Source organism: Zonotrichia leucophrys, chromosome 27 (assembly GCF_028769735.1).
Source record: "Zonotrichia leucophrys gambelii isolate GWCS_2022_RI chromosome 27, RI_Zleu_2.0, whole genome shotgun sequence".
NCBI lineage: Eukaryota > Metazoa > Chordata > Aves > Passeriformes > Passerellidae > Zonotrichia > Zonotrichia leucophrys.
In genome coordinates this window covers 1,232,419-1,258,385 of record NC_088196.1, presented here as the reverse complement: position 1 = coordinate 1,258,385, position 25,967 = coordinate 1,232,419, and the positions used below count along the sequence as shown (strand labels likewise).

Here is a 25,967-nt window from a genome sequence, read left to right as displayed (position 1 = left end):
AAGAAACGGGAAATGAAGTAATTGGACAGAAGAAAGGATTGTAATTGCCCTCAGGGGCCCTGGTGTGGGCTCCAGCTGGGTTCAGATGCTGCAGCGAGCTGGGGGCGAGACCTCCCGAGGAGGAGCAGCTGCCCCCGAGTCCGCTGTGCCACGGCTTTGGGCACACCCTGCTCTGTTCCAGCTGCTGGAGCAGACCCCGCTCCAGGGGCCCAGGTGCCCTGCAGGGACCCCCTGTGCCCCCCAAAACCCCCCGAGTCCCTCTCCTGTCCTGCTTCCCACTGCAGCCTGGAGAAAAGCCCCATTTCACACGGGCCGGCTCCCAGGGAGCTGCTGGCGTGGGGTTGGCACCAGGAGCCCCCGGGGCAGCCTGACTGTCCTTAATTAACGGAGTTTCAATTAATTCTGTAGATGGGTTCAGGGCTGATGCCGCTGTCCGGGCTGGGCTGAGCTCTGTGGCTGCCCCAGGCCTGGCTGAGGGCACGGGGGACAGGGACAAGGACACGCCTTGTTCGCTGTGCCCACTGTGCCCCCGGCCGCTTGTGAGATCCATTGCCCTGCACAGCCCTGGCAGGGTTTGGGGTGTCCCTGCCCTGGGTTAGGGGACACTGGGGGGTGATGCCCGGTGCGGGCTCGGTGCTGTCAGCTCCATCCGGCTGTGGAGGGGAGATCGGGGCCCTGTGCCCTGCAGCTCTCCCCGCTTGCCACATTTCCGCTGGTGGGGACTGCCTGCACCCCGAAATAGCCACCCCGAAATAGGCACCCCGAGATGCCCATCCCGGAACAGCCACGCCGAGGCTGGCACCCTGCGGGCGATAGGCTCAGGCCGCTGTGGCCGTGTGCCCCACCTTGTCACCATGTCCCCCGCCCTGTCACCGTGTCTCCCGGTGGTGGCACTGCCACCTCCCGTTCCCCGCCCTGCTCCAGCCACATCCGTCTCCCCCGCACCTCTCCGGTTCCCCGCAGGAGCGGATGCGCTCCGGGGGGGCCCTTCCTGTGCTCCCCATTCCTGCCGGGCCCGGCCCCAGCTGCGTCCCCCGAGATAAGCCCGGGACACCCCGGGACAGCGGCTGTGGCCTCATTTTGGGGTGACGATGGCGCTGCTGCGGGTGCTGCTGTTCCTCGGGGGGCTGCGCCTGCCCCCCACGCTGGGGCTTCTCCAGGAGCCCCCCACCATCTACGAGGGACCCCCCGGCAGCTACTTCGGTTTCGCCCTGGATTTCCACAGGAGCGAGGGAAGGTAGGGGGGCACCGGGGGTCGGGGTCGGGCACGGCTCACGCCCGCCCCCCCTGACACCCGCTCTGCCCCCAGGCCCAGCGTGGCGGTGGGAGCGCCCCGTGCCAACACCTCCCAGCCCGGCGTGGCTCAGCCCGGCGCCGTGTTCCTCTGCTCCTGGCCCCCCGGCCGGACCCCCTGCCACCCCCTGCCCATGGACACTGCGGGTGCGTGGGCTCCGCGGGGCGGGGAGCGGGCACGGGGGGTGCCAGCCCCGCACATCGCCCCTGTCCCGCTCCCCCAGGGGACGAGAGCGAGAGCCAGGGCACCCTGGAGCTGCGCACCTACAAATCGCACCAGTGGCTGGGAGCGTCCGTCACCAGCTGGCACGGCAACCTGGTGGTGGGTGCATCGGGGGGATGTGGGCACCTTGGGTGGGCACGGGGCGGGCACTCAGCCCGTGCCATGGCCGTGCCCAGGTCTGTGCCCCGCTGCAGCACTGGAACGCTTTGGAGGGGCAGCAGGAGGCGTTCCGCACCCCCACGGGCACCTGCTTCGTGCGGAGCCCGGAGCGCTCCGTGTGGTACTCGCCGTGCCGCGACCGCACCATGGCCAGCACCTACCGCCAGACGGGCTACGGTGAGCGGGGAACGGGGAAGGAACGGGGAGCGGGGGGATCCAGCCCGGGATCCCAGCCCCGCGCCCCCCTGACCCTGCCCTGTGCCCGCAGCGCACGACAAGCGCTACTGCGAGATCGGCTTCAGCGCCGCTGCCACCCCGGTGAGAGGGGATGGAGGGGCTCGGGAACCTTGGGGGGATCGGGGGGTGCCCCCCGGGATGCCAGGGGGGGCTGACAGAGATGCAGAGGGTGCGGCCAGGATGGTACCCGGGTGTCAGGGCGGGGGATGCTGGGGTGGGGATGCTGAGCTGGGGATGTGCAGTGGGAATTCCGGGAGGAGAGGCCCTAGGAATGAGGGGGTGCCAGGACGGGGATGCTGGGCTGGAATGTGCCAGGATGGGAAATACCAGGATGGGGATATTTGGGTGAGGATGCTTTGGAAGGAATACCGGGTTGGGGGATATTTGGCGGGGGGATGCCAGGGTGTCCCGGGCGGTGCTGAGCCAGCTGCTCCCGCAGGATGGGACCCTGGTGCTGGGTGCCCCCGGCGGGTATTACTTCTCAGGTGAGTCCTTCCAGTCAGTGTTGCTCCCGGAGGTGGGCACTGCGGGGGAATGGCACCCCGGATGCGGTGCCCCGTAAGTGCCACCCGCAGTGGCGCTGCCAGCCTGGGGCTGTGGCAGCGGGCTCCCCGTCAGGGCTGGTGCTCCCTGCCCCGCTGTGCCCAGGGCTCCTGTACTCGGTGGAGCTGGACAAGATCCTCCGGCGCTTCCTCGGCACGTCCCTGCTGTGGCTGGGGAGCCCCGGGCGCCCCACGGAGCCGGTGTTCGGGGACTACGAGGACGGGTACCGGGGTGAGCAGCGGGCACGGGCACCCTGCCCCACTGCCAGCTCCTGCTGGCACACCCGGAGTCACCAGTGCCCATGTCCCTGCAGGATACTCGGTGGCTGTGGGCGAGTTTGATGGCAACCCCAAAACCAAAGGTAGGGCTGAGGGGTGCAGGGAACGGGGCTTGGTGGGCCTGGGGCACCCCAGAGTGACCTTGCTCCCCTTGCCGAGGGGGCTGGGCAGGCTGTGCCAGGGGTCCTGCCATCTCTGTGCCCTCATGGCGCCATGTCGCACCCGGGGTATCCCTGTGCCACCTCAATGCCAGGGGTATCCCTGTGCCCACCCCAATGCCAGGGGTATCCCTGTGCCCATCCCAGTGCCGGGGGTATCCCTGTGCCCACCCCAATGCCAGGGGTATCCCTGTGCCCATCCCAGTGCCGGGGGTATCCCTGTGCCCACCCCAATGCCAGGGGTATCCCTGTGCCCATCCCAGTGCCAGGGGTATCCCCGTGCCCCCCTCAATGTCCCAGTGGGGCACTCAGGGCTCTCATCCCTCACAGAGTACGTGGTGGGGGTCCCCAACAAGAGCAACACGAGGGGTGAGGTGAGTGCTGCGGAGTGCCCGGCGCCGAGGGGACACCAGGGGACACGGCCATGTGTCACCCCGGGCTGGGCGTGGCGCTGACGCTGCCCTGGGCAGGTGGAGATCTTCACTGCGGGGGACACCCTGCGCCGGCTGCGGGGCATCGCCAGCGAGCAGGTACCCCTCGGTGCCCCTGCCCTGTGACACCCCCGGTGCCCCACAGCACCCCAGCCCCGTCCCACAGCACCCCCGGTGCCACCTTTACCCTTCCCAGGTGGCTTCGTACTTCGGGCACACGGTGGCAGTGGCCGATGTCGATGGGGACGGGTGAGAGCAGGGACAGTCCTCCCTCCTCCATGGCACCCAGGGGTGCTGCCCCGTGCCTGGCACAGCGCTGGGTGCCCCCAGCCCCCAAACCCGCCGAGCCTGACTCTGATCCCGCTCCGGGCACAGGAAGGACGATCTGCTGGTGGGCGCCCCCCTGTTCATGGCCCGGCGCTCGGATGGGCAGCGCAGCGAGCTCGGCCGCCTCTACCTCTACCGGGGGCAGCAGCGGCTGGCCGGGCCCCCCCAGACCCTGACGGGTACCCACCCCTACGGCCGCTTCGGCGCCGCCATCGCCAGCCTGGGCGACCTGGACAGGGACGGATTCGGCGGTAACAGCGGGCAGGGCGGGCAGGGGCTGTGCCACCCTCAGTGCCGCGCCTTGGGGAAACTGAGGCAGCAGAGCGCGGGCTGGGGGGGGGGCGGCGTTCATGCCCCTTCTGTCCCCAGATGTGGCCGTGGGCGCCCCGCAGGGCGGTGACAGTGGCAGCGGGCAGGTGTTCATCTTCCGCGGGCACAGCGAGGGGCTGGCACCGGTGCCCACGCAGCGCCTCGAGAGCCCCTTCCCCGGCGCCGCCGCCTTCGGCTTCGCGCTGCGCGGTGCCACCGACCTGGACGGCAACGGCTACGCGGGTACGGCCCTGGCACGACCCGGCCCTGGCACCGCCCTGGCACCGCCCTGGCACCGACCCTCTGCTTGTCCCCGCAGATCTGCTCGTGGGGGCTTACGGCGCGGCCAAGGTGGCCGTGTACCTGTGAGTGCCCGTCCCTGCGTGGCCCGGGGCCCCCTCTCGGGTCCCCTGGCACCTCAGCAATGTCCCCGTGCCCCAGGGGACTGCCCGTGGTGGTGGCCCGGACCCAGCTGAGTGTCCCCGACGGGCTGAACCCTGAGATCCTGGACTGCTCCCTGCCCAACTCCAGCGTCTCCGTCAGCTGGTGAGGGGACACTGCCGTGGGGACACTGCCGTGGGGACACCACGGTGGGCACAGGACAGGTTTCTGAGCACTGTTGGTGGTGTCCCCCCGCAGCTTCCACGTGGAGTTCTGTGTCAGCGTGACGGGCCAGGACATCCCTCGGAGCATCCGTGAGTGACAGTGTCACCCTGCGGGCACCGCTGGCACAGGGCCACCCCCGGGGTGTCACCAGTGCCACCTCCCGTTGCCCCCCAGAGCTGGAGGCCGAGCTGCAGCTGGACCGGCTGAAGCCGCGGCCATCGCGGCGGGTGCTGCTGCTGCGGGGACACCAATCGTCCTGGCAGGAGGCGCTGCTGGTGGCACCGGGGGCACCCCCCGTGTGCAGGAACCTCACGGCCTACCTGCGGGTACGGGCACGGGGACAGGCGGCAGAGGGAGGGGACAGTCATGGAGGGGACGGGAATGGGAGGGGGGGATGTGGCATCGCCACAGGATGGGGACAGCGTTGGGGACAACAGTGTGTCCCTGTCCCGGGATGGGAACAGTGATGGGTGGGGGCTGTGGGGTGGGCACGGGATGCCATCCGGAGTGCTGTGCCCATGGGTGTCCCCAGGACAAGGCTGAGTTCAAGGACAAGCTGAGCCCCGTGGCGCTGAGCGTGGCCCTGTCGCTGCCCAGAGAGGCCCCGGCGTTGGTGCTCTACGGGGACACCCTGGTGCAGGCACAGGTAGGGGGGACGTGGCTGTGGGGGGACATCACCGTGGTGACACGGGGGGGGCTCATCCCCACCAGGACACGTGTGGGTACCCCCAGCCTGGCTGAGCTCAGCTCTGGGGTCCCCAGCTTGTGCCAGTGTCCCCAACACCCCCCTGGGATTGCCCCTGTCCCCCTCCCAGTGTCCCCAGTTCCCACTGGGATGTGGCTCCTACCCTCCCCCCCCCCACTGTCCCTTGTTCCCTCTGGAATGTGCCCCACACTGTCCCTGCCACTCCCTGGTGTGCCCGTGCTGTTCTGCCCTCTGTGCTCACCCTGCAGTCCCCAGTCCCTCCCCTGGGTGTCCCCTCTGTACCCAGCACTGTCCCCATTCCCAACGCCGACACGTCCCCTCTGTCCCTCTGCCATCTCCAGTCCCTCCTTTCCCAGGACGTCCCCCTGCTGTCCCTGCTCCCTCCTTGGTGTGTCCCAGGGCTTGTCCCCAATCGTCCCCCTGGATGTCCCCTCTGCTGTCCCCATTCTTCCCTCTCGGAGATGTCACCTCCCTCCCCTCCATCCCTGGAATGTCCCCACTCTGCTCTGCAATGTCCCAAATCTCCCCTCTGGCCCCTCCACCAGCCCAGTCCCTCCCTGGGATGTCCCCAATGACTCCCCCTCTCCCTCACCTCACCCTGGATGGGGGTGTCCCCTCGCTGTCCCCTCCCAGACCCACATCATCCTGGAGGACTGTGGCGATGACAATCTGTGCGTGCCCGACCTGCACCTGGCCGCCCACACGTGAGCACCGGGGTGGGACTGAGGGCGTGCCCGGTGTCCCCGCGGGGTGCTGAGCCTGTCCCCGTGTCCCCGTGTCCCCCAGCCCCAGCCAGCGCCTGCTGATCGGCGCCGAGGCCGTGCTGTCCCTGCGGGCCAGCGCCACCAACGCGGGCGAAGGCGCCTTCGAGGCGGAGCTGAGGGTGCAGCTGCCCCCGGGCACGCACTACCAGGCTGCCCGCAGCACCATCCCGGTGGGTGTGACAGGGGACAGGCTGGGGGTGACCAGGGGAGTCACAGGGGTGTCACAGGGGTGACCAGGGCTGCGGGGGCACGTCCTGCCCTTGCTGGCATCACCTCCCTCTTTGGGGGTGCCCAGTGGGAATGGGTGATGGGAGATGCCCAGGGTGGGGGACCCAAACCGTGTCCTTGGTGCTGTCACCTTCCATGGGAGTGCCCGGAATGGGTGTCACAGGGTGCCCAGGGTGCTGGGGGGACTCAAACTGTCCTTGGTGCTGTCACCTTCCATGGGGGTGCTCAGGGTGGGGGACCCAAACCATGTCCTTGGTGCTGTCACCTTCCGTGGAGGTGCTCAGGGTGGGGGACCCAAACCATGTCCTTGGTGCTGTCACCTTCCGTGGGGGTGCTCAGGGTGCTGGGGGGACTCAAACTGTCCTTGGTGCTGTCACCTTCCATGGGGGTGCTCAGGGTGGGGGACCCAAACCATGTCCTTGGTGCTGTCACCTTCCGTGGGGGTGCCCAGCTGGTGGAGGGGCCAGAGGGGACATCGCAGAGAAGAGATTTGAGACAGTGCAGAGTAGAGAGGGGACATTCCAGGGATGGACAGGAGGGAGGTGACATCTCCTGGAGGGAAGAATGGGGACAGCAGAGGGGACATCCAGGGGGACGATTGGGGACATGCCCTGAGAGGGAGCAGGGACAGCAGGGGGACATCCTGGGGAGGGTTTGGAGATGGCAGAGGGACAGAGGGGACATCGCGGGGTTGGGAATGGGGACACTGCTGGGTACAGAGGGGCTCACACTGTGTCCTTCATCCCCCATGGGACTGCCTGGTGGGGGTGGCTGCCCAGGGATTGGGGTTCCTGCCCTGCCCTTGGTGGCTGTCACCCTTCTCAGGGTCCCCACTGGTGATGGCTGTTCAGGGGTGTCTGGGGCTCAAGCCCTGCCCTCAGCTCATGCAGGTCCCCTGTGTGGCTGGTTCCTGGTGGGGTCCCTGATGTGTCCCCACCCTGCAGGGGCAGGAGAAGCTGAGCTGCAACCCCAAGAAGGAGAACGGGACCCACGTGGTGCTCTGCGAGCTGGGCAATCCCATGAAAGCAGGAGCCCGGGTAAGGGGACAGGGGGGTCCCTGCTGTGCCTGTCACCCCCTGGGGCTGGTCACCCACCTGCCCCTGTCCTCTGCTGTCCCCAGATCACCGTGGACTTGGAGCTGAGCGTGTCTGGGCTGGAGGACATGGGGGATGCCATCACCTTCCACTTGCAGCTGCGCAGGTGACATCGCGCTGTCCCCCTGTCCCCCACCCACTGCTGGCACCTCGGGCTCGGTGTCCTCAGCACGTCCCCAAACTCCGTGTCCGTGTCTCATCCCGCTGTGTCCCCACAGCAAGAACAGCCCCAGCCCCAGCCACGGCTCGGTGACGGTGACAGTGCCCGTGGAGGCAGAGGCAGAGATGGAGCTGCGAGGGTGAGGCTCTGGGGGACACGGGGACAACGGGGGCACCAAGGGCGACACTGACCCCCCTCTCCCACCAGCAACTCCCTGCCTGCCACCATGGTGCTGCCCACGGGCTGGCACGGGGTGCGGGACAGCCGGCGGATCGAGGACCACGGCATGAGGCTGGAGCACGTCTACGAGGTGATTTCGGGGGATGTCCCCTCTGTCCCCTCCCCGGAGCCATCTCCTGTGCCTGGCATCACCCACCGTCCTCCCGCAGCTCCACAACAAAGGTCCCGGCACCGTCAGCGGGGTCACCCTGAGCCTCGCCGTGCCCCATCTGCTGGGGGAGCACGTCCTGCTCTACCTGCTGGGGCTGGGCACCGAGGGGGGCACGAACTGCTCCCAGCACCCTGCCCTCAACCCCGCACAGGTACGGGCTGCGGGGCCCTGCCCGCGGGGGAGCTGGGACATGGCAGGGACGTGGTGTCACCTCTGTGTCCCCTTCCAGCTGGAGATCTCTGCTCCGACGGCCGCAGCGCCCGGGAACGGCAGCCAGCACCGGGAGCGCCGGGAGGCGGAGGCGGCCCCGGGAGCGGGGCTGGGGGACCTGGGGCTGGGGGACCTCGTCCGTGTGGTGAGCGGGGGACCCTGGGGACATCCCGGCTGTGATGGAGGCCAGGGTGGGGGGACATCCTTTGGGTGACCCTGGGGACCTGCTGGGCTGGGGTGCCAGGGTGGGAATGGATCCTTTGGGTGACCCTGGGGACAGGGCCGGGAGTGTTCCCTGGGATAGGGGCCCCCCGACACCCACCGTGTTGGATGCCACCCCCAGGACTGTGACAATGCCACCTGCGTGGACATCACCTGCCACGTGGCCAGCCTGGGCAAGGACCAGCGGGCACTGGTCAGCGTCCATGCCCTGCTCTGGGTGGACACCCTGCAGCAGGTACTGTCCCCTCCTGGGGACAGAGGGGACGGGGTGGCATCAGGGCATCCCTGCAATGTCCCCTCCTGCACGGTGGTACCCAGAGACCCACCATGTGTGGGTCATGGGTGCCCTGTGAGCTGGCAGCACCCCTGATGCCAGGTTCCCGTGTGTCCCATGTGTCCCCCTGCTGTCCCTAGCGGGAGCACCTCCGGGAATTCCGCATCCAGTCCCAGGCGTGGTTCAGCACCTCGGCCATGCCCTACCGCGTCCAGCCCCGGCTCCTGCCCAGCGGCCAGGCTGAGGTAGGGCTGCCGTGGCCGTGGGGACACGGGGACAGGCCGCGGTGGCAGCGGTGTCACCTCCCTGTCCCTCTGCAGACCGAGACGTGCGTGGTGCGCGCCAGCCCTGGCGGCGAGGGGGCTGTGCCGGTGGGGTGGGTGGTGCTGGGGGTCCTGGCCGGGCTCCTGCTCCTCACCCTCCTCATCCTCCTCATGTGGAAGGTCAGTGGGCACAGGGGGACACTGGGGACGCCGGTGACATCCAGAGGGACCATGAAACACGGCACACAGTGCTGGGGGTGGGGGCTGTGGGACAGCAGCACGGGTGACATTGTGGGGTCACAGGTGGGTGACACTGTGGGGTCCCCAGAGGCAGGGGGTCCCCTGGTGCCACAGGGATCTCCGGGGGGCTGAACCTGTGGGATCCCTGCCGTGGGGTCCCCCAGGGCCCGATGTCACTGTGTCCCCTTGCAGATGGGTTTCTTCAAGAGGACGCGGCCGCCAGCCGAGGGGGACACGGAGGAGCCGGGCCAGGCCCAGGAGCCGGGCCAGACCCAGGAACCGGGCCAGACCCAGGACTAACGGGGTCCCCCCATGCCCCCCTCACCCCTCTCTCCTTCCCCAGCCCCTCCGTGCCCGTGGGACCCCGGCCCCGCTCCGCTCCCCCCGGACAATAAATCCCGGCCCTGCCCTCGGTGCTGCCCTCGGCTGTGGTTGTGTCCCCCCGGAGCTGCACCGGGGTCTGCAGGGATGATTTTGGGGACCCCCGTGTGTCCTTGTGGGGTGCCCCGGGAGGGCCATGGGGAGGTTGGTGTCGGGCTCAGTCCCGGGGGCTGCTGCACTGCTGGGGGATCGGTACCGGGGCCGGTGCTGGTACCGCGGGTGGGTCACGGTACCGGGGTGGTACCGGGGGATCGGGGCAGTGCCAAGGGCCAGTCCCGAGGTGCCGCTGCGGTACCGGGGCTCGACGCTGAGGCTCAGGGAAGTACCGTGAGCGGGTCCTGAGATGCCGGTGCCGGTACAGGGCAGTCCCGGGGTGACGGTGCCGGTACCACGTCCCCGTCCCGGGGCTCAGAGCAGAGCCGGGAATGGGTCCCGGGAGGCCTGCGCGGTGTCGGGGGCAGTGCAATGTGCCGGTGCCAGTACCGGAGAGAGCCCGGCAGTGCCGAGTCCCGGTCCTGATCTCGGAGCCGTACCGGGGATGGGTACAGCGGGTCGGGATCGGTACCAGGGTTGGTGCCGGGGCTCGAGCAGTGGATCCGGGGGTCGGTGCCGATGTCGGGGTGCCTCCTGAGATGCCGCTGCGGACACCGGGGTCAGTCCCGGGATGCCGGTGCCGGTACCGGGGACGGGTCCGGGTGCCGGAGCGGTGCCGGGGAGCGGTGCCGGTGTCGGTTGCGGTATCGGGGACGGGTCCCGGCTCTCGGGCACTGCAGGGGGCGGTACCGGAGCTCTGGGGCGGTGCCAGGGGCTGGTCCGGGGGTCTCGGGGCGGTGCCGGGGGTGGTCCCGGTGCCGGGGCGGTGCCGCTCCGGGGGTGGGCGCTGGGCGGTCGTGCCCGGCGGCTCCGGCAGGTGGAGCCCGGTCCCCGCGGCGGGCGGGCGGACGGGCCGGGCGGGCCGGGCATGGCGGGGTAACGGCGCGGAGCCACCATGCGGCCCCGCCGCCTCCTGCCGCCGCTGCCGCCGCTGCCGGTGCTGCTGCTGCTGGCGGCCGCGGGCGGGCGGCGGGCGCGGGGCGCGGCGGAGCCGGGAGCGCACGGTGAGAGCGGCCTTTGTGTGCGGGGCGGGGGGCGCCGCCGGCAACACCCCCGCGTTGTCCCCGCGCCCGCATCCCCCCGGCATCCCTCGGCCCCCACCCCCTGCCCCGCACCGCCCCAGCCCCACCGGCGCCCCCGGGCCCGCCCGAGCCCCGCGCCCGCATCCCCCCGGCATCCTTTGAATCCCGTCGCCCCCCCGCGCACCGCCCCCCGATCGATCGATCGATGCCGGCACCGGCCCCCCCATCCCCGCATCACCCCCGCCCCGGCATCCCCCGGCGTCCCTTGGCTTCCGAACCCGCTCCCGCCCCCCGCCCCGACGCCCCCCGCACCCCAAAGCCCGGCCCCGCCCGGCTCCGACACCCCCATCCCTGCCCGCCCACCCCCCGTCCATCCCCGGCTCTGTCTGTCCGGCCGCACCCCCGTCTGTCTGTCCGGCTGTCTCCGGGTCCCCGGGCGGTTCTGGCCACCGGCGGGAGGGCGGTGATGGGTGGGGGGCCTGGCAGTGCCAGGGGGTCGCGATGGTGGGTGGGCGTCACAAACCAGGGGGGGGTGAAGGAAGTTGGGTGGGGATCGTGGGCAGAGCTTTGGGGTGCGGGGGGGTGGGTGGGGGTGCTGAGCAGAGCTTGGGGGTGTCTGATGGTGGGTGCAGGTCCCGGGTCAGGGGGTGCAGGGGGTCCTGAGCAGCAGCCGGGGGTGCAGGATGATGGGGGTGCATCCGTCAGGCAGGGTGGGCCTCGGGGTCCCCTGTGACCCCCCATGCACCCCAAACCCTCCTGTGCCAGGGTGAGGCGTGCCCGGGGCTCACGGGGGGGTCCCTGACCCGTCTGTCTGTGCTGGCTCAGCTCCCGCTGGCGTCACCCCTGCCCATCCCCGTCCCCGCGGGGTGACAGACACGACAGCGCTCCTCAGTGCCACCCCAGGGCCTGGCACCCCCGCCCTGCTCACGGGACACCGGGGTCACACTGGTGGGCACTGGGGAGCCAGCGAGGCGCCGGTGCCGCTCGGAGTGGCAGCAGCACCCTTGGGGACCCTTTGGTGGCGGCGGGGGGACAGAGTGGGGACGGGGCGATGCCTGTGCTGTGTCCCCGCGCTGGGGTGTTACCATGGCCCCCTCTGATGCCAGCTGTCCCCGGCAGCTGCGGGGACATTCCTGCCCGCGGGTGCCGGCTGTCCCCGCCATGCAGGGGACGCCCCCAGCCCCTCCATTGCCGAGCCCGCCCCGTGCATCCCCGGAGCAGCTGCTGCCAATCTTCCCCCACTCCTCGCCCATTGCCACATCTGGGCCGCATCTGGGCCGGGGCGGGTCGGTGGGGGTGCCCGGTGGAGCGGGGGGCTCCGGGGCTGCGGGGGGCCCGGCGGCAGCCCCGGGGCGCGGGATGAAGGGATGAAGGAGGTCGTTGCCTGGGTGACGGCGCCGGAGCCGGGACCGCTGCCAAGGGCTGCGGATCATGCGCGGGATGGCGCTGGCTCGGGGGGGCCGGGGGCACGCGGGGGTTTGGGGTCCCCCCCGCCCTCCAGCCGGGCCCTGCAGTGGGGAATGGCCGGGGGGATCCCTCCCCCTGCTGCTGTGGGGCCGGCTGGGTTCCAGACCCCCTGGCCTTGGGATGGGAGTGAGCAGCACCTGGGGGTGGCCTTTGGTGGGGGGGTGAGGGTGATGTGAGTGGGTGCACCTCCCCGGGTGGCACGGCATCAGGGGGGCACAGGGTGGCACAGCAGTGATGCTCACACCTCTTTGGGATGGTGCCTGCTGCCTGCTGGGGAGCACCTGTGACCTGCCAGGGTGGTGCCTGTGACCCCCCTGGGTGATGGCTGTGACCTGCTGGGCATGCTGGGCACTGGGATGGGTCCCACCACCTGGCCACCACCACCAGGATGGTGCCCATGGCTTTCTGGGATGGCACCTGTGACCTGTTAGGGTGGGTCCCACCGTCCTGCTTGGATGGTGACTGTAATCCAGTGGGACAGGTCCCACCACCTAGCAGGGGTGGTGACCATCACCCACCAGGATGGTGACTGTGATGGTGACCATGACACCCCTGGGATGGCGGCCATGACCCAGCAGGACAGGTCCCACCACCTGATGGTGCCCATCATCCATCAGGATGGTGCCCATGACTCCCTGGGATGATGCCCATGAGTCCCTGGGATGGTGGCTGTGCCCCCTGGTTTGGTGCCCATGACCCCCTGGGATGGTAGCTGTGAACCACTGGGATGGTGGCCATGATCTCCTGTGATGGGGATGGTGGCCATGACCCAGCAGGACAGGTCCCACCACCTGGTGTGCCCATATCCCGGATGGTCGCCATGACTCCCTGGATGTGCCCATGACCCCCTGGATGGTGGCTGTGACCCTGGTGATGGTGTGAACCACTGGGATGGTGGCCATGACCCCTGGTTTGTGTCCCACCCTGCTGGGATGGTGGCCATGACCACGTGGGATGGTGCCCATGACTCCCTGGGATGGTGGCCATGAACCACTGGGATTGTGGCCATGGACCACTGGGATGGTGCCCATGACTCTCTGGAATGGTGGCTGTGAACCACTGGGATGGTGGCCATGACCCTCTGGGATGGTGGCCATGCAGGACAGTGTCTGTGACTCCTGGTTTGTGTCCCACCCTGCTGGGACGATGGCTGTGCCCTCTGGGACGGTGACTGTGCTCCCCCCCACCCTGTCCCCCATGCCCACGCCGTGTCCCTGTGCCGTGTCCCCAGAGGTGCTGCTGCGGGTGCAGGTGTTGGAGAGCGGCTCGCTGGCCCCGCTGCCGCAGGCGGCCCTGGACGTGTTCGGCGGCCGCTCGGCGCTGGCCGCGGGCAGCACGGACCAGGCGGGCTCGGCGGTGCTGCCCGTGCCCTACCGCCTGGGCTCCTGGCTGCTCGTCACCGCCGCCCGCCGCGGCTATGTCACCGCCTCTGTGCCCTGGCGTGTCACCAAACTGCCACGTGAGTCACCGAGCCCTGAGCCCTCCTGGGCTGGGGGTCCCCTGTCCCTTACCGGGGTGTCTGGGACTGTCTGGGGAGCACAATCCCTTACTGGGGTGTCTGGGACTGTCTGGGGGGCACAATCCCTTCCTGAGCCATGATGGGGGATCCCCAGTCCCTTCCTAAACCATGATGTGGGATCCCCAATCCCTTCTTGAGCCATGATGGGGGATCCCCAATCCCTTCCTGAGGGTTCTGGGTCTTATCTGGGGTCCTAAATTCCCAACTGCGGGGCTCTGAGCCCTGGTGTGGGGTGCTCAGTCCCTTACTGGGACCTCAGTCCCTTACTTACAGGGGATCCCTAACAGGTTTCAGCATAGGGGTCCCTTACAGAAAAGTGTTTGGGAGGGGTCTGGCCCCTTTGGGAGGGGACAACCATGTCCTGGTGGCCCCCAAGTATTTTGGGGTCCAGATGTGTGTATTTTTGGGGTGCGGGTGTATGCATTTTGGGGGTCCAGGTGTGGGTATTTTTGGGGTCCACGTGTTGGTATTTTGGGGTCCGGGTGTATTTTTGGGGGTCCGGGTGTGTGTATTTTTGGGCTCCAGCTGTGGGTATTTTGGGGATTCAGGTGTGTGCATTTTTGGGGTCTGTGTGTGTATTCTGGGGACCAGGTGTGGTTTTTGGGGCTCCAGGTGTATGTATTTTTGGGGTCCTGGTATTTTTGGGGTCCGGGTATTTTTGGGGTCCACCACCCCGTCTTCCCCTTGCAGTCTACGCCTCCATCAGCCTCTACCTGCTCCCGGAGCGCCCGGCCACGCTCATCCTCTACGAGGACCTGGTCCAGATCCTCCTGGGATCCCCAGGTGAGACAGGGGGGTGTCCCTGGGTGCCACCACCGGCCGAACCACGGGGACGGCGGCGGTGACACCTCCATCCCCCGGGTGCTGCCACCCTCCGTGTCCCCGCAGGTGGCCGTGGGCAGCCGTGGGCGCAGTTTCCCCGGCGGGCAGCCCGCCTGCCCCGCAGCTCCACCTACAGCCAGCTGGCCGCGTCCCTGACGGCCGCCTCCGGCCCCGGCCCGGCCCGCGCCTTCCCCGCCTTCCTCGGGGCCGAGCAGGACGGCAGCGGTACGGGGGACACGGGGATTTGGGGTGGGGGGGGCACCCTGTGTGCCACCCCTTAGGGATGTCCTTGTCCCCCAGGCAATGGCACGTGGCTGGAGCTGGCGCCGGTGGCGGCTGTCAGCGTCCATCTGTTCACCGGCAACGGGACCGAGGTGCCGCTGGCCGGCCCCGTCCATCTGTCCGTCCCTCTGGGCCCCGACGCCGCGGCCGTGGTGGCCACCAGTGTGCCAGCCTGGAGGTTTGACCCCAAGAGCGGTGAGTGGCGGCTGGAGGTGGCAGAGGGGACACAGGTCCTGTTGGGGGGACAGAGGGGACACAGGTGGAGGTGGCAGAGGGGACAAGCTCCTGTTGGGGGGTGGCAGAGGGGACAGAGCTCCTGTTGGGGGGTGGCAGAAGGGACAAAGCTCCTGTTGGGGGGTGGCAGAGGGGACACAGCTCCTGCTGGAGGTGGCAGAAGGGACACAGCTCCTGCTGGGGGTGGCAGAAGGGACACAGCTCCTGTTGGGGGGTGACAGAAGGGACACAGCTCCTGTTCGGGGGTGGCAGAAGGGACACAGCTCCTGCTGGGGGTGACAGAAGGGACACAGCTCCTGCTCGGGGTCGGGGGGTGATGAGGTGGGGGACCTCATCCCGGTGTGTCCCCGCAGGGCTGTGGGTCAGGAACGGGACGGGGCTGATCCGCAAGGAGGGCCGGCAGCTGTACTGGACCTTCGTCTCCTCCCAGCTGGGATACTGGGCAGCGGCTCTGCCCTCCCCCAGCACGGGTAAGGTGACACCTGAGTGCCCTGTGTCCCTTGGCTCTGGGGACAGGCTGGATGGGGAGGGAGTGGCAGCACCTTGGGGTGCTCCCCTCTCTGCCCCCCCTGTCCCAGGGCTGCTCTGGTGGGGTGGGGGCTGTCCCATGTCCCATTGTCCCCGGGGCTGGCTGGGCTGGGGGGACACTGCAGCCCCCCGGGGTACCCTCAGGGGGGATCCCCCTCTGACCCTGCTGTCCCCAGGGCTGGTGGCGATGGCAGCGGGTGTGACAGACATCACCACCTACCACACCATCTTCCTCCTCACCATCCTGGGTGCCCTGGCCCTGCTCGTCCTCATCCTCCTCTGCCTCCTCATCTACTACTGCAGGTCAGTGTCCTGCCCATGGCACGGGGGTGGAAATGGGGGTCAGCACCCACCTGTAACCCCGGGGGGACCATTTCCTGGCACCCTAAAACTGGTTATAGGAGGGGCAGCATCCTCCAGGTACCCCTGGGTGCCCCATATCTGCCTTTGGGAAGGGGGGCACTACCCCAAGGCACCCCTAAGTGCCCTAAAGTTGACTATGGGGAGGAGGCACCAGCCTGTGGCACCCTTGAGTGCCCTGTAACTATTCTGGGGGAGTCACCACCCCTTGGAACCCCCAAATGCCCTCTAGTTGGCTACGGGGAGGAGGCACCAGCCTGTGGCACCTCTGGGTGCTCTTTAGCTGGATTTGGGAGCCAGACGCTGATCTCCAGAAACACTGGGTGTCCTACAACTGGCTTGGGAGGGGGGACACCGCTCCCCAGCACCCCTGGGTTTCCTATAACTGGATATGGGGGTGACACAGGGGTGTCACAGGGGACACAGTGTTGACACCCAGCACCCCTGGGTTTCCTATAACTGGATTTGGGGGGTGACACACCATTCCCCAGCACCCCTGGGTGCCCTATAACTGGATTTGGGGGGTGTGACACACCATTCCCAGCAGCTGGTCCCATAGGGGCTGACACAGGGTGCACCCATGACACCCACCCTGGTGCCTATAACTGCATTTGGGGGTGACACAGCACTCCCAGCACCCCGGGTGCCTTAATTGGATTTGGGGGGTGACACACCATTCCCCAGCACCCCTGGGTGCCCTATAACTGGATTTGGGAGGGTGACACAAGGTGTCACAGGGAACACAGGGGTGACACCCTGCACCCCTGGGTGCCTATAACTGGATTTGGGGGGTGACACATCACTCCTCAGCACCCCTGGGTGCCCTGTAGCCCCCTCCTCTAGCTCCTTCCAGCGGGTGAGGGAGAGGGGAGCAGGGGCACCCACGACCCGCCGTGTCCCCGCAGGCGGCGCTGCCTGAAGCCGCGGGCTCAGCACCGCAAGCTGCCGCTGCCGGGCCCGCTGGACGCGGCGCGCCGGGACCAGGCCACCTCGGTGTCCCAGCTGGACCTCCTGTGCGGGGGCAGCCACCTGGAGACCGCCTCCTCGGGGGGCGACACCGACCTGCCCACGCCCAGCCTGGCCCCGTCCACCCGCGAGCTGCCCCCGGCCCGGCCGGACTTCTTCCAGCCGCCGGCCCCGGCCCCGCTCCGCGCAGGCCTCAGGCCCCCGGCGGCCACGCTGGGCCCGCGCCGCCGCCCGCCCGCCGCCCATGAGGACTACGGGCGCTCCGGCGAAGCCTTCGGCCTCAGGGCCGCCCGCTCGGTGGACGGGCTGCAGCCGCCCGACGAGCACCCCCGCGGCACGGCCGCCTTCGGCCCGCGGCCGCCCTCGCCCTCGTTCTCCCGTTACGGGCCGCAGCCCGCCGAGCACCCGCTGCCCGAGCCGCCCCCGCGGCCGCCCTCGCTGGCCCCCCCCGGGCCGCTGCTGCTCTGCGGGCCGCTGGAGCGCGGCGGGGGCCCCGAGGATGTTTACCGGGGGGTGATGCCCACCCTGCTCATCCCCGCCCGTTACATGCGCCTGGCGCCCGGCGAGCCCGAGGGTCCCCCCGAAGCCGACGGGGGCCCCGGTTCGACGGCGGCGACGGCCGCGCCCCCGCCCCCCCCCTCCTCCGGGCAGCCCTTCGAGGAAGGGGAAAACTGGGCCGGGGCTCGTGCCCCGCAACCGGTGAGCGGCTCGGTGGCCATCCCGGTGCTGCTGGACGGGTCGGCGGTGGCCCAGCTCAACGGGGAGCTGCAGGCGCTGGCCGGGCAGCAGCTCCTGGAACTGGCGGGGCCGCCACCGCCCAGAGCCTGGTTCGTGTCCCTGGACGGGCGCTCCTCGCAGGTTCGGCACTCCTACATCGACCTGCAGGGCAGCGAGAGGGGCCCCGGTCCAGCTCCCCCTCCCCGCCTCCCCCGGGCCGCCGGAGGCGGGGAGGAGGACGGGGGGCCCCGGCCCCCGCTGCCCGCAGCCTCCCCCGAGGACAGCTCGCTCGCCCCCTTGCTGGAAGCGGGCAGCGGGGGGCGGCGGGGCGGCGGCAGCGGCCGCAGCAGCGCCAGCGAAGCCCCCCGAGACTCCCTGACCAGCCCCGAGGAGGAGGCGCTGACCGAGGCGGGCGACGGGGCCGACGAGGGGGGCGACCGCAAGAGCCCCTGGCAGAAGCGGGAGGAGCGGCCTCTGATGGTGTTCAATGTCAAGTGAGTGTGGGGAGGGCGAGCCCCTGGTCCGGGGTGAGGGCAAGTCCCAAGGGGGAGCTGAGATGGGGACAGTGCTGCTGTTACCCGTCTCAGCCCACCACTGTCCTGCCCAGCCACCGTCTCCTTCCACCACCATCCTCTGTCATCGCTGCCGTCCCACTGCCATCTCATCCCAGCACCATCCCATCCATCATCCTGCCCCATCAGTCCCATCCCACCACAGTCCCACACAGCCATCATCTCCTCCCACTGCTGTCATCCCCATCCCACCCTCCCACCAGCCTGTCCTGTCACTGTCCCATCCTATCCTGCCATCCCACCACCTTCCCCACCATCCTGCCTTGTCACTGTCCTCTCCCACCACCATCCCATCCCACCACCATGGTCCCTTTCTGCCATGGGAGGGACCAGAGGCCACACCCAGGCCACCCATGTCCCCATCTGCTCGGGACCCCCACCCTGTGCCACCAGGCTCTGCCCCACGGGATCCTGCTGCCCCTGTTCCCTCCGTGTCCACCCAACACCACCATCCCTGTTCTTTTGGGGGTGGGAACTGCATGCTCCATGTCCCCCCAATCCTGACCCATGTCCCCTTTTGTGTCCCTGCAGGACAGGGGGGGCTGGCACTGCCCCCCGAGCCAGCGGTGCCTCCAAGCTGCCATAGGAGCCAGGGGGCCCCTGTCCCCCCACCCTCATCCCCCTTTGGATTTTAACTCGTGTTTCTAAACGTTTTCTACGTGGTGAGGATGAAGAGGGGTCATTGGGGCCAGGCTGGCACAGAGGGGGGCCATGGGGATCCCCCCGGGTGCCAGGCTGGGCAGGGAGCTGCTGCCTGCACCTGCCTGCACGTCCTGCCTGCTCCTTAGAGGCATTAATATATTAAACACACAAAATCCCCCCTGCCTCCGCCTCCTGCCTCAGTTTCCCCCTTGCCAGGAGCCACGGGTGCAGTTTCTCCTAGAAACCATTTATTGGGGTGGTGGCACGCGGGGTGGGTGCTGGTGCTGGTGGTGTCCCCAGTGCCATCAGAGCAGGTCCCAGCGCTGGGGGCTGCACCCCCAGCCCCCTCCAGTGCAGCGGGACCCCGCGGGGCAGCAGTGGCGGCCGTCGGAGCAGCAGGAGCCCTGCAGAGAGACACGGAGTGAGCAGGGGGGTGATGCCACCCTCACTGCCACCCTGGTGTCCCCCCACTCACCTGGGCGAAGGGGCAGCACCCCCAGGAGCCTCCCCGGGCCTGGCAGCACCGCTGGCCCCCGCGGCACGAGCCAGTGGCACCGCAGGGCACGAGGCCACCCGGGCGGGTGCCAGCGGCTCGCAGCGGGACGGGGAGTGCCCGCCGGGGGGCAGAGGGGGTTGGCAGCAGGGGGGTGGGTGCCAGCAGCTTCTCACAGCTCTCGGTGGCCACGTTGCAGGTGTAGCCCCGGGGACAGCAGTGCTTGTGGTCCCCGCAGCAAACGGCCTGGGGGGGACACAGGATGGGGTCAGTGGGGTGACAGTGGGGGACACGGGTCTGGGTACCACGGACAGAGGTACGCAGAGACCCAGGGGCTGTGCCAAACACTGTCCCCAAGCTGCCCACAGAGCCTGCATGGAGGGTACCAGTGACCAATATGGGAATGTCCCATTTCCCTGTGCCTCCCAGCCCTGCTTGTCCCCAAAGGGTCACCCCCACAGTCACGCCCTGTCCCAACCCCCTCCATTCCATTCCCAAATCCTCACTCCCCAGGACAACACCCCACCCCTGGGGTACCCCCCAACCCCCAGGGACTCCCCCACACCTGCTCGAGGGGGCAGCACCCCCAGGTGCCCAGGCTCAGCCGGCAGCATGTGCTCCCGTCGGGACAGCTCGTGGTTTCGTCACATTTGACATTCCCCGATGTCACCTGTCCCCCGTGGGGCAGTGCTGGGATCTTCTGCACCCAGGGCAGGTGGGTGTCCCCCCCCTTCAGGCAGCTGCCCTTCTCGGGGTCACAGGTGTAGCCCTGGGGGCAGCAGTGCACGAGGTCGGAGCAGCAGACGGCCTGGGGGGGGGCAAAGAGGGGGGGCTGAGCACAGGGGACCCCCAGCGGCACAACTGAGGACCCCCAGGGGACAAGTGCCCTCCTCCCCTGTTCCTGCCCTCCCCTCTTCTATGTCCCTCTGTACCCAGCCTGGCTCCATCCCTGCTTTGACGGGGGCAGATATGGGGATCCCCTTGTGACCCTTCTGCCCCTCTGTGGGACACACAAATGTCCCTGAGCACCCCAGTGGCCTTGTGTGCCTCTGTCACCTGCTGCCTCTGAAGTCCCAAACTGGTCCAAGTTAGCAGAGGGGGTCTGACTGGGGTTGGGGGCCAGCAAAGGGGCCCTGGGTCCCATGGGGACATGAGGGGTTTGGAGCCCACTGTCCTTCCTGGAGGACAAGGGACATCTGCCCTCATCCTTCAAGCAGCAAAGGGGGGGCATCTGGCCTTGACCCCCTGGGGAAAAGGGAACATGGGCCTTTGTCCCCTCGGGGCACAATAGACCCCCAGCCCATGGGGCTGCTGAGGTGACAGGGGGTCTCCGTGCCCTGTGAATGTTCCCATGTCCCCAGGCAGGTGCTACACTCAGGGTCCCTTGAGCCATGTCCCCCCTCCAAGGACACCCCAGGACCTGCTGGAATCTCTGCTCAGTCCAGGACCCCCCACTCCCCTGGGTGCACCCCCAGGACCCCCACCCCACCCAGTCATAGACCCCATGGGCAGAGCCCCCCACACCTGGCTGAAGGGGCAGCACCCCCAGGTGCCCAGGCCCATCCTGCAGCACGTGGTCCCGTCGGGACAGCTCGTGGTTTCATCACATTTGACATTCCCTGATGTCACCTGTCCCCCGTGGGGCAGTGCTGGGATCTTCTGCACCCAGGGCAGGTGGGTGGCCCCCCCCTTCAGGCAGCTGCCCTTCTCGGGGTCACAGGTGTAGCCCTGGGGGCAGCAGTGCACGAGGTCGGAGCAGCAGACGGCCTGGGGGGGCAAAGAGGGGGGGGCTGAGCACAGGGGACCCCCAGCAGCACAGCTGGGGACCTTCAGGGGACAAGTGCCCTCCTCCCCTGTTCTGTGTCCCCCCTGGACCCAGCCTGGCTCCATCCCCCTTTGACGGGGCAGATACGGGGACCCCCTTGTGATGCTTCTGCCCCTCTGTGGGACACACAAATGTCCCTGAGCACCCCAGTGGCCTTGTGAGCCTCCGTCACCCCCTGCCACTGAAGTCCCAAACTGGTCCCAGTTAGCAGAGAGGGTTCTGACTGGGATTGGGGGCCAGCAAAGGGGCCCGGTGTCCCATGGGGACATGAGGGGTTTGGAGCCCACTCTGTCCTTCCTGGAGGACAAGGGACATCTGCCCTCACCCTGCCCAGGGGACAGGGGACATCTGCCCTCATCCTTCAAGCAGCAAAGGGGGGGGGGGCATCTGGCCTTGACCCCCTGGGGAAAAGGGAACATGGGCCTTTGTCCCCTCAGGGCACAGGAGACCCCCAGCCCATGGGGCTGCTGAGGGGACAGGGAGTCTCTGTGCCCTGTGAACGTTCCCATGTCCCCAGGCAGGTGCTACACTCAGGGTCCCTTGAGCCATCTGCTCAGTCCAGGACCCCCCACTCCCCTGGGTGCACCCCCAGGACCCCCACCCCACCCAGCCATGGACCCCATGGGCAGAGCCCCCCACACCTGGCTGAAGGGGCAGCACCCCCAGGTGCCCAGGCCCATCCTGCAGCACGTGGTCCCGTCGGGACAGCTCGTGGTTTCATCACATTTGACATTCCCCGATGTCACCTGTCCCCCGTGGGGCAGTGCTGGGGTCTTCTGCACCCAAGGCCGGCGGGCTCCCCCCTGCTGCAGGCAGCTGCCCCCCTCGGGGTCACAGGTGTAGCCCTGGGGGCAGCAGTGCACGTGGTCGGGGCAGCAGACGGCCTGGGGGGGCAAAGAGGGGGGGCTGAGCATAGGGGATGCCACCAGGACTGCCAGTCCTACAGGAGGGGGGACAAATGTGTCCCCTCCTGCCCATTCCTGCCATGCCCATTCCCCACCCCAGCAGTGAGGAGGGGGGGATGTGGGGACTCCCTCACCACTCCTGACCTCCCCCCTCAGTGGGACTCAGGAAGGTCCCTGAGCGTCTTGGTGGCTTCCAGGATGTCCCTTCACCACCTCGTGCCACTGGAGCCCCAAACTGGTCCCAGTCAGTACAGGGGGGTTGACTGGGGGATGTCAAAGTTATTGAGTGTCACCCTTCCCCATTGGACATCAGGGAATGGGAGCCCTCCTAGGGGACATCTCCCAGTCCCAGAGGGGCACAGGGGACCCCATCCTTGTCCCTCCCAAGGTGGACAGGGGACATCAAACCTTGTCCTAGGCAAGTTCAAGGAACTCCCACCCTTGTGCTTGTCAGTGGAACTGGACACAGGTGCCCTTATCCCACCCAGGGGGACAGAGGACATGTGTCCTATCCCACTCAGGGGGACAAAGGACATGTGCCCTCATCCCACCCAGGGGACAGCGGACATGTGTCCTTATCCCTCCCAGGGGGGGACAAAGGACATCTGTGTGTCCTGGGGGCACAGGGGACGCTTGTACCTGCTCGAGGGGGCAGCACCCCCAGGCCCCAGAGCTGAGCCTGCAGCACGTGTTCCCATCGGGACAGCTCGTCCTCTCGTCACACTTGATGTCACCAGCTGGGAACAGGGGACAGTCACGGCTGGTGTTCCCTCCCTGGGACAGGACAGGGAGTGATTGCTCCCTGGGGGGTTCTTACCTGTGGGCAGGGCTGCCAGGGAGGCAGAGCCCCCCAGGGAGGTGCAGGTGGAGTGGACCAGGTCACAGGTGGTGCCCTGGGGACAGCAGTGCTGCCCGTCACTGCAGCACACGGCCTGGGGGGAGACACGGTGTGACAAGGACCCTGGGGATGGGGACAGGGGGGCACAGCAGAGGGGACATGGCATGGAGGTGCCCTTGGGACAGCAGTGCTGCCCAGCACTGCAGGACATGGCCTGGGAGGGGGGGATATGGGGGGACAGGGACCCTGGGGACAAGGACAGGGTGTGCCCAGCACGGGGGGCAGTGCAGGGTGCCTGGTGTGGGGACATGGCACAGGGTGGGGTGCCCAGGATGCCCAGCAAGTCTGGTGTGGGATGACTGGTGCCCAAAATAGGGTGCCTGGCATCATCGTGGGGTGATTGGAAGTGGGGTGTCCAGAATGGGGTGCCTGCATGGACTGGTATGGGGTGACTGGTGTGAGCTGGGGTGTGGGGTGCTGGATTGGAGTGCCCAGTGAGGGGTGGCTGGCACAGGGGTGCTTGGTTTGCGGTGCCTGGCACAGGCCAGGATTTGGTGCCTGGCATGGGGTGCTTGGTTTGGGGTGTTCAGTGGGGGTGGCAGGTTTGGGGTGCTGGGCACACACAGGTTTGGCACAGCTGCCCATGCCGGGGTGTCCAGGGCTGTGGCAGCACTCACGTTCTGCAGGGGACAGCAGCCGTACTGCGTTGGGGACAGCTGGCAGCAGGTGGCCCCGTCGGGACACGCTGAGCGGCCATCGGGACACAGCACCTGGCGCAGCGCCACTGAGGGGAGGGACACACGGTGTCACCACGGACACACGGTGTCACCACGGCCCAGTGCACGGCACAGCGAGGGCACTCCCAGGGCACAGCCCTTACCTGGGGCAGGGGGGTGGCGCTTCCAGGCAGGGAAGGCTGTGCCCATGGGGACATCGGTGTCACCGGCAGGGGACACGCAGCGCCCGCGGGTCAGGTCGCAGACGGTGGCGTGGGGACAGCAGTGCACCTTGTCAGCACAGCATGAAGCCTGTGGGTGCCAGCCGTGCTCGTCACAGCGGTGGCCGTGCCAGGCCCCCCCTCAGTGTCCCCATGTCCCCACACCCCGTACCTGGGGCATGGGGCAGCACCCCCAGGCACCGCTGCTCGTCACACAGCACGTGGCATCGTCGGGACACTCGGACTGGCCATCAGGACAGGGGACAGCACGGGGGGCTGCAGAGACAGGTGACACCCCCCTGTCCATCCTGTCCCCTCCAGGCCCACCCTGCCCCCCAGCCACCCCCCGTGTCCCCGTACCCAGGTCTGTGACACAGGACTGCCCGTCAGCGCTGCAGTGGGACCCTCGGGGACAGCAGCGGTGGCCCCCAGCACAGGGGACACTCTGGGGAGAGAGAAGGGGGAGGGAGAGCAGGGGGGTCAGGGAGTGCCCCACAGACGGCAGGGACAGGGGGAAACTGAGGCACAGGGGAGGGGGCTCACCTCTGGCAGCTGGCAGCTGGTGGGGCACGATGAGCCGTCCTGGCATCCCAGAGCACTGGGGGCAGGCAGGGCCTGGGGGGCACAGGGGGTTACATCCCCTGCTGAGCCCCCCCCCGACTGGGCAGGCAGAGCCTGGGGGGCACAGGGTCTCTTGCTGAGACCCCCCCCGACTCCCCAAACCCCGCACACTCACCGGGGTGACGGGGCAGGGTCCCCCATGGGGACAGGGCAGCTGGGCCCCCGCGCCGGCCAGGGCCACCCACAGCAGCAGGAGGGTCCTCATGGCTCTGGGAGCACCTGTGGGACTCCCCCGAACCCCGGCCTCAGTTTCCCCTTTCAGCACTCAGTTCTGCCCCCCAAATCTCACTTCTTCTTTCAGTCATATGTTGGGAAAGCCCCAGCCCCACCCCCCCTCAGCCAGCCCCCACCCCGGGGTGCTGGGGGGCACCTCAGGGTGCTGGGGGTACCCACAGACAGCGGGGAAACCCTGAGGTGTGTGGCACCCCAACCGTGCCCCGATAAGATCACCCTGTGGTGCCAGACGGGCACCCCCGCCCCCCATCCCGCAATCACTGTCACTGCCACTTCCCTTTCCCCGCTGGGGACACCTCCTGCCCCACCCAGGGCGGCCGCGGGGCTTGTGTGCCATGGGGGGGCTCGGGGGGACACTGGTGGCACTGCACCCCCACCCGGGCAGGGCTGGGCTGACCCCCGACATCCCCCAGACCCAGTGCTCCCAGTACCACCAGTACTCCAAGTGCTCCCATTACCCTCAGTGCTCCCAGTACTCCCAGTGCCCTCACTGCTCTCAGTACTTCAAGTGTTCCAGTGCTCTCCCAGTACTCCCAGTGCCTCCAGTGCTCTCAGTGTTCTCCCATTGCCCTCAGTGTTCCCAGTGCTCTCCCAGTACCCTCAGTGCTTCCGGTGCTCGCAGCACACCTCCCATTAGGGACTCCCAGTGCCCCCAGTGTTCTCCCAGTACCCCCAGTGTTCCCAGTGCTCCCAGTGCTCGCAGCACGCCTCCCAGTAGTTCTCCCAGTACTCCCAGTGTTCTCCCATGACTCCCGGGACCTCCCGGGCAATCCCAGTGCTGCCCCATGACTCTCAGTGTCTCCCAGTTGCTGCCGTAACTCCCAGTTCCTCTCCCAGCACCTCCCAGTCTCCGGATGACTCCCAGTGGCCCCCGTGACTCCCAGTTCCTCCAGTGTCTCCCAGTGGCGCCCGTGACTCCCAGTTCCTCCGGTGACTCCCAGTTCCTCCTGGCAGCTCCCAGCGCTCCCAGTACCTCCCCGTCTGCCGTGCCCGTGTCTCCCAGCGCTCCCAGTATCCACCAGCGCTCCCAGTTCCCTCTCCCGGTCCTGGCAGCAAGCCCCGCCCCCCACCGATGGCCGCAAGCCACGCCCCCGGCCGACCATTGGCCGTCCGCCGAGCCCGCCGCGCTGCCATTGACCAGCCAGGGGTGAGGGGGCGGGCACAGCGGCCGCTTCACCCCTGTCACGTGACGGGTGGTCACGTGGCCGCACCCCCCTTCCCCCCCGGGGCAGAGGGCGGCGAGAGCGGGGGGGGGTTCGGGGCAGAGGGAGCCCTCAGAGACTGAGGGGGAGCACAACAGAGCGCCCTGCCCGGAGGGAGACCCCTCAGACCGCCCTGCCCGGGGCACAGGGAGCCCTCAGACCGCCCTGCCCGCGGCACAGGGAGCCCTCAG

The 25,967-nt window shown here is 68.5% G+C and overlaps 3 protein-coding genes across 6 annotated transcripts; 2 read left to right on the top strand and 1 right to left on the bottom strand.

The window, feature by feature from the left end:
- The first annotated feature begins 1,091 nt into the window (after positions 1 to 1,091).
- On the top strand, positions 1,092 to 9,528 carry ITGA2B (integrin subunit alpha 2b). Its single transcript, XM_064733569.1, has 30 exons — positions 1,092 to 1,237; positions 1,310 to 1,440; positions 1,518 to 1,615; positions 1,693 to 1,852; positions 1,944 to 1,993; positions 2,352 to 2,397; positions 2,561 to 2,686; positions 2,769 to 2,816; positions 3,222 to 3,265; positions 3,362 to 3,421; positions 3,519 to 3,571; positions 3,698 to 3,900; positions 4,019 to 4,201; positions 4,278 to 4,323; positions 4,400 to 4,504; positions 4,598 to 4,653; positions 4,739 to 4,890; positions 5,097 to 5,210; positions 5,904 to 5,974; positions 6,057 to 6,204; positions 7,207 to 7,299; positions 7,383 to 7,462; positions 7,575 to 7,655; positions 7,724 to 7,826; positions 7,906 to 8,058; positions 8,137 to 8,262; positions 8,461 to 8,574; positions 8,754 to 8,858; positions 8,934 to 9,056; positions 9,309 to 9,528. Exons 1-30 carry the CDS (start codon positions 1,092 to 1,094, stop codon positions 9,414 to 9,416), a joined length of 3,126 nt encoding a protein of 1,041 aa, XP_064589639.1. The 3' UTR covers positions 9,417 to 9,528.
- An 882-nt stretch (positions 9,529 to 10,410) lies between these two features.
- FAM171A2 (family with sequence similarity 171 member A2) lies at positions 10,411 to 18,903 on the top strand. Of its 2 annotated transcripts, XM_064733568.1 has the most exons (9): positions 10,411 to 10,594; positions 13,311 to 13,538; positions 14,289 to 14,381; positions 14,487 to 14,645; positions 14,721 to 14,897; positions 15,290 to 15,406; positions 15,641 to 15,767; positions 16,730 to 18,001; positions 18,611 to 18,903. In XM_064733568.1, the coding sequence occupies exons 1-9, from the start codon at positions 10,486 to 10,488 to the stop codon at positions 18,663 to 18,665; spliced, it is 2,337 nt and encodes a 778-aa protein (XP_064589638.1). In that variant the 5' UTR covers positions 10,411 to 10,485; the 3' UTR covers positions 18,666 to 18,903. The 2 variants fall into 2 exon arrangements, with proteins under 2 accessions (XP_064589638.1, XP_064589637.1); XM_064733567.1 differs by lacking the exon at positions 10,411 to 10,594 and having other exon boundaries at positions 12,963 to 13,538.
- A 44-nt stretch (positions 18,904 to 18,947) lies between these two features.
- Positions 18,948 to 25,636, bottom strand: GRN (granulin precursor). Of its 3 annotated transcripts, none has more exons than XM_064733892.1 (14): positions 25,548 to 25,636; positions 24,456 to 24,559; positions 24,263 to 24,334; positions 24,080 to 24,164; positions 23,892 to 23,995; positions 23,663 to 23,810; positions 23,460 to 23,566; positions 22,762 to 22,876; positions 22,584 to 22,681; positions 21,681 to 21,923; positions 20,739 to 20,981; positions 19,780 to 20,022; positions 19,197 to 19,460; positions 18,948 to 19,125 (listed from the first exon to the last, which is right to left on the bottom strand). In XM_064733892.1, the coding sequence occupies exons 2-14, from the start codon at positions 24,543 to 24,545 to the stop codon at positions 19,027 to 19,029; spliced, it is 1,911 nt and encodes a 636-aa protein (XP_064589962.1). In that variant the 5' UTR covers positions 24,546 to 24,559; positions 25,548 to 25,636; the 3' UTR covers positions 18,948 to 19,026. The 3 variants fall into 3 exon arrangements, with proteins under 3 accessions (XP_064589962.1, XP_064589963.1, XP_064589964.1); XM_064733893.1 differs by lacking the exon at positions 25,548 to 25,636 and adding an exon at positions 25,415 to 25,511; XM_064733894.1 differs by lacking the exon at positions 22,762 to 22,876 and having other exon boundaries at positions 22,584 to 22,718.
- Between the last annotated feature and the right edge of the window lie 331 nt (positions 25,637 to 25,967).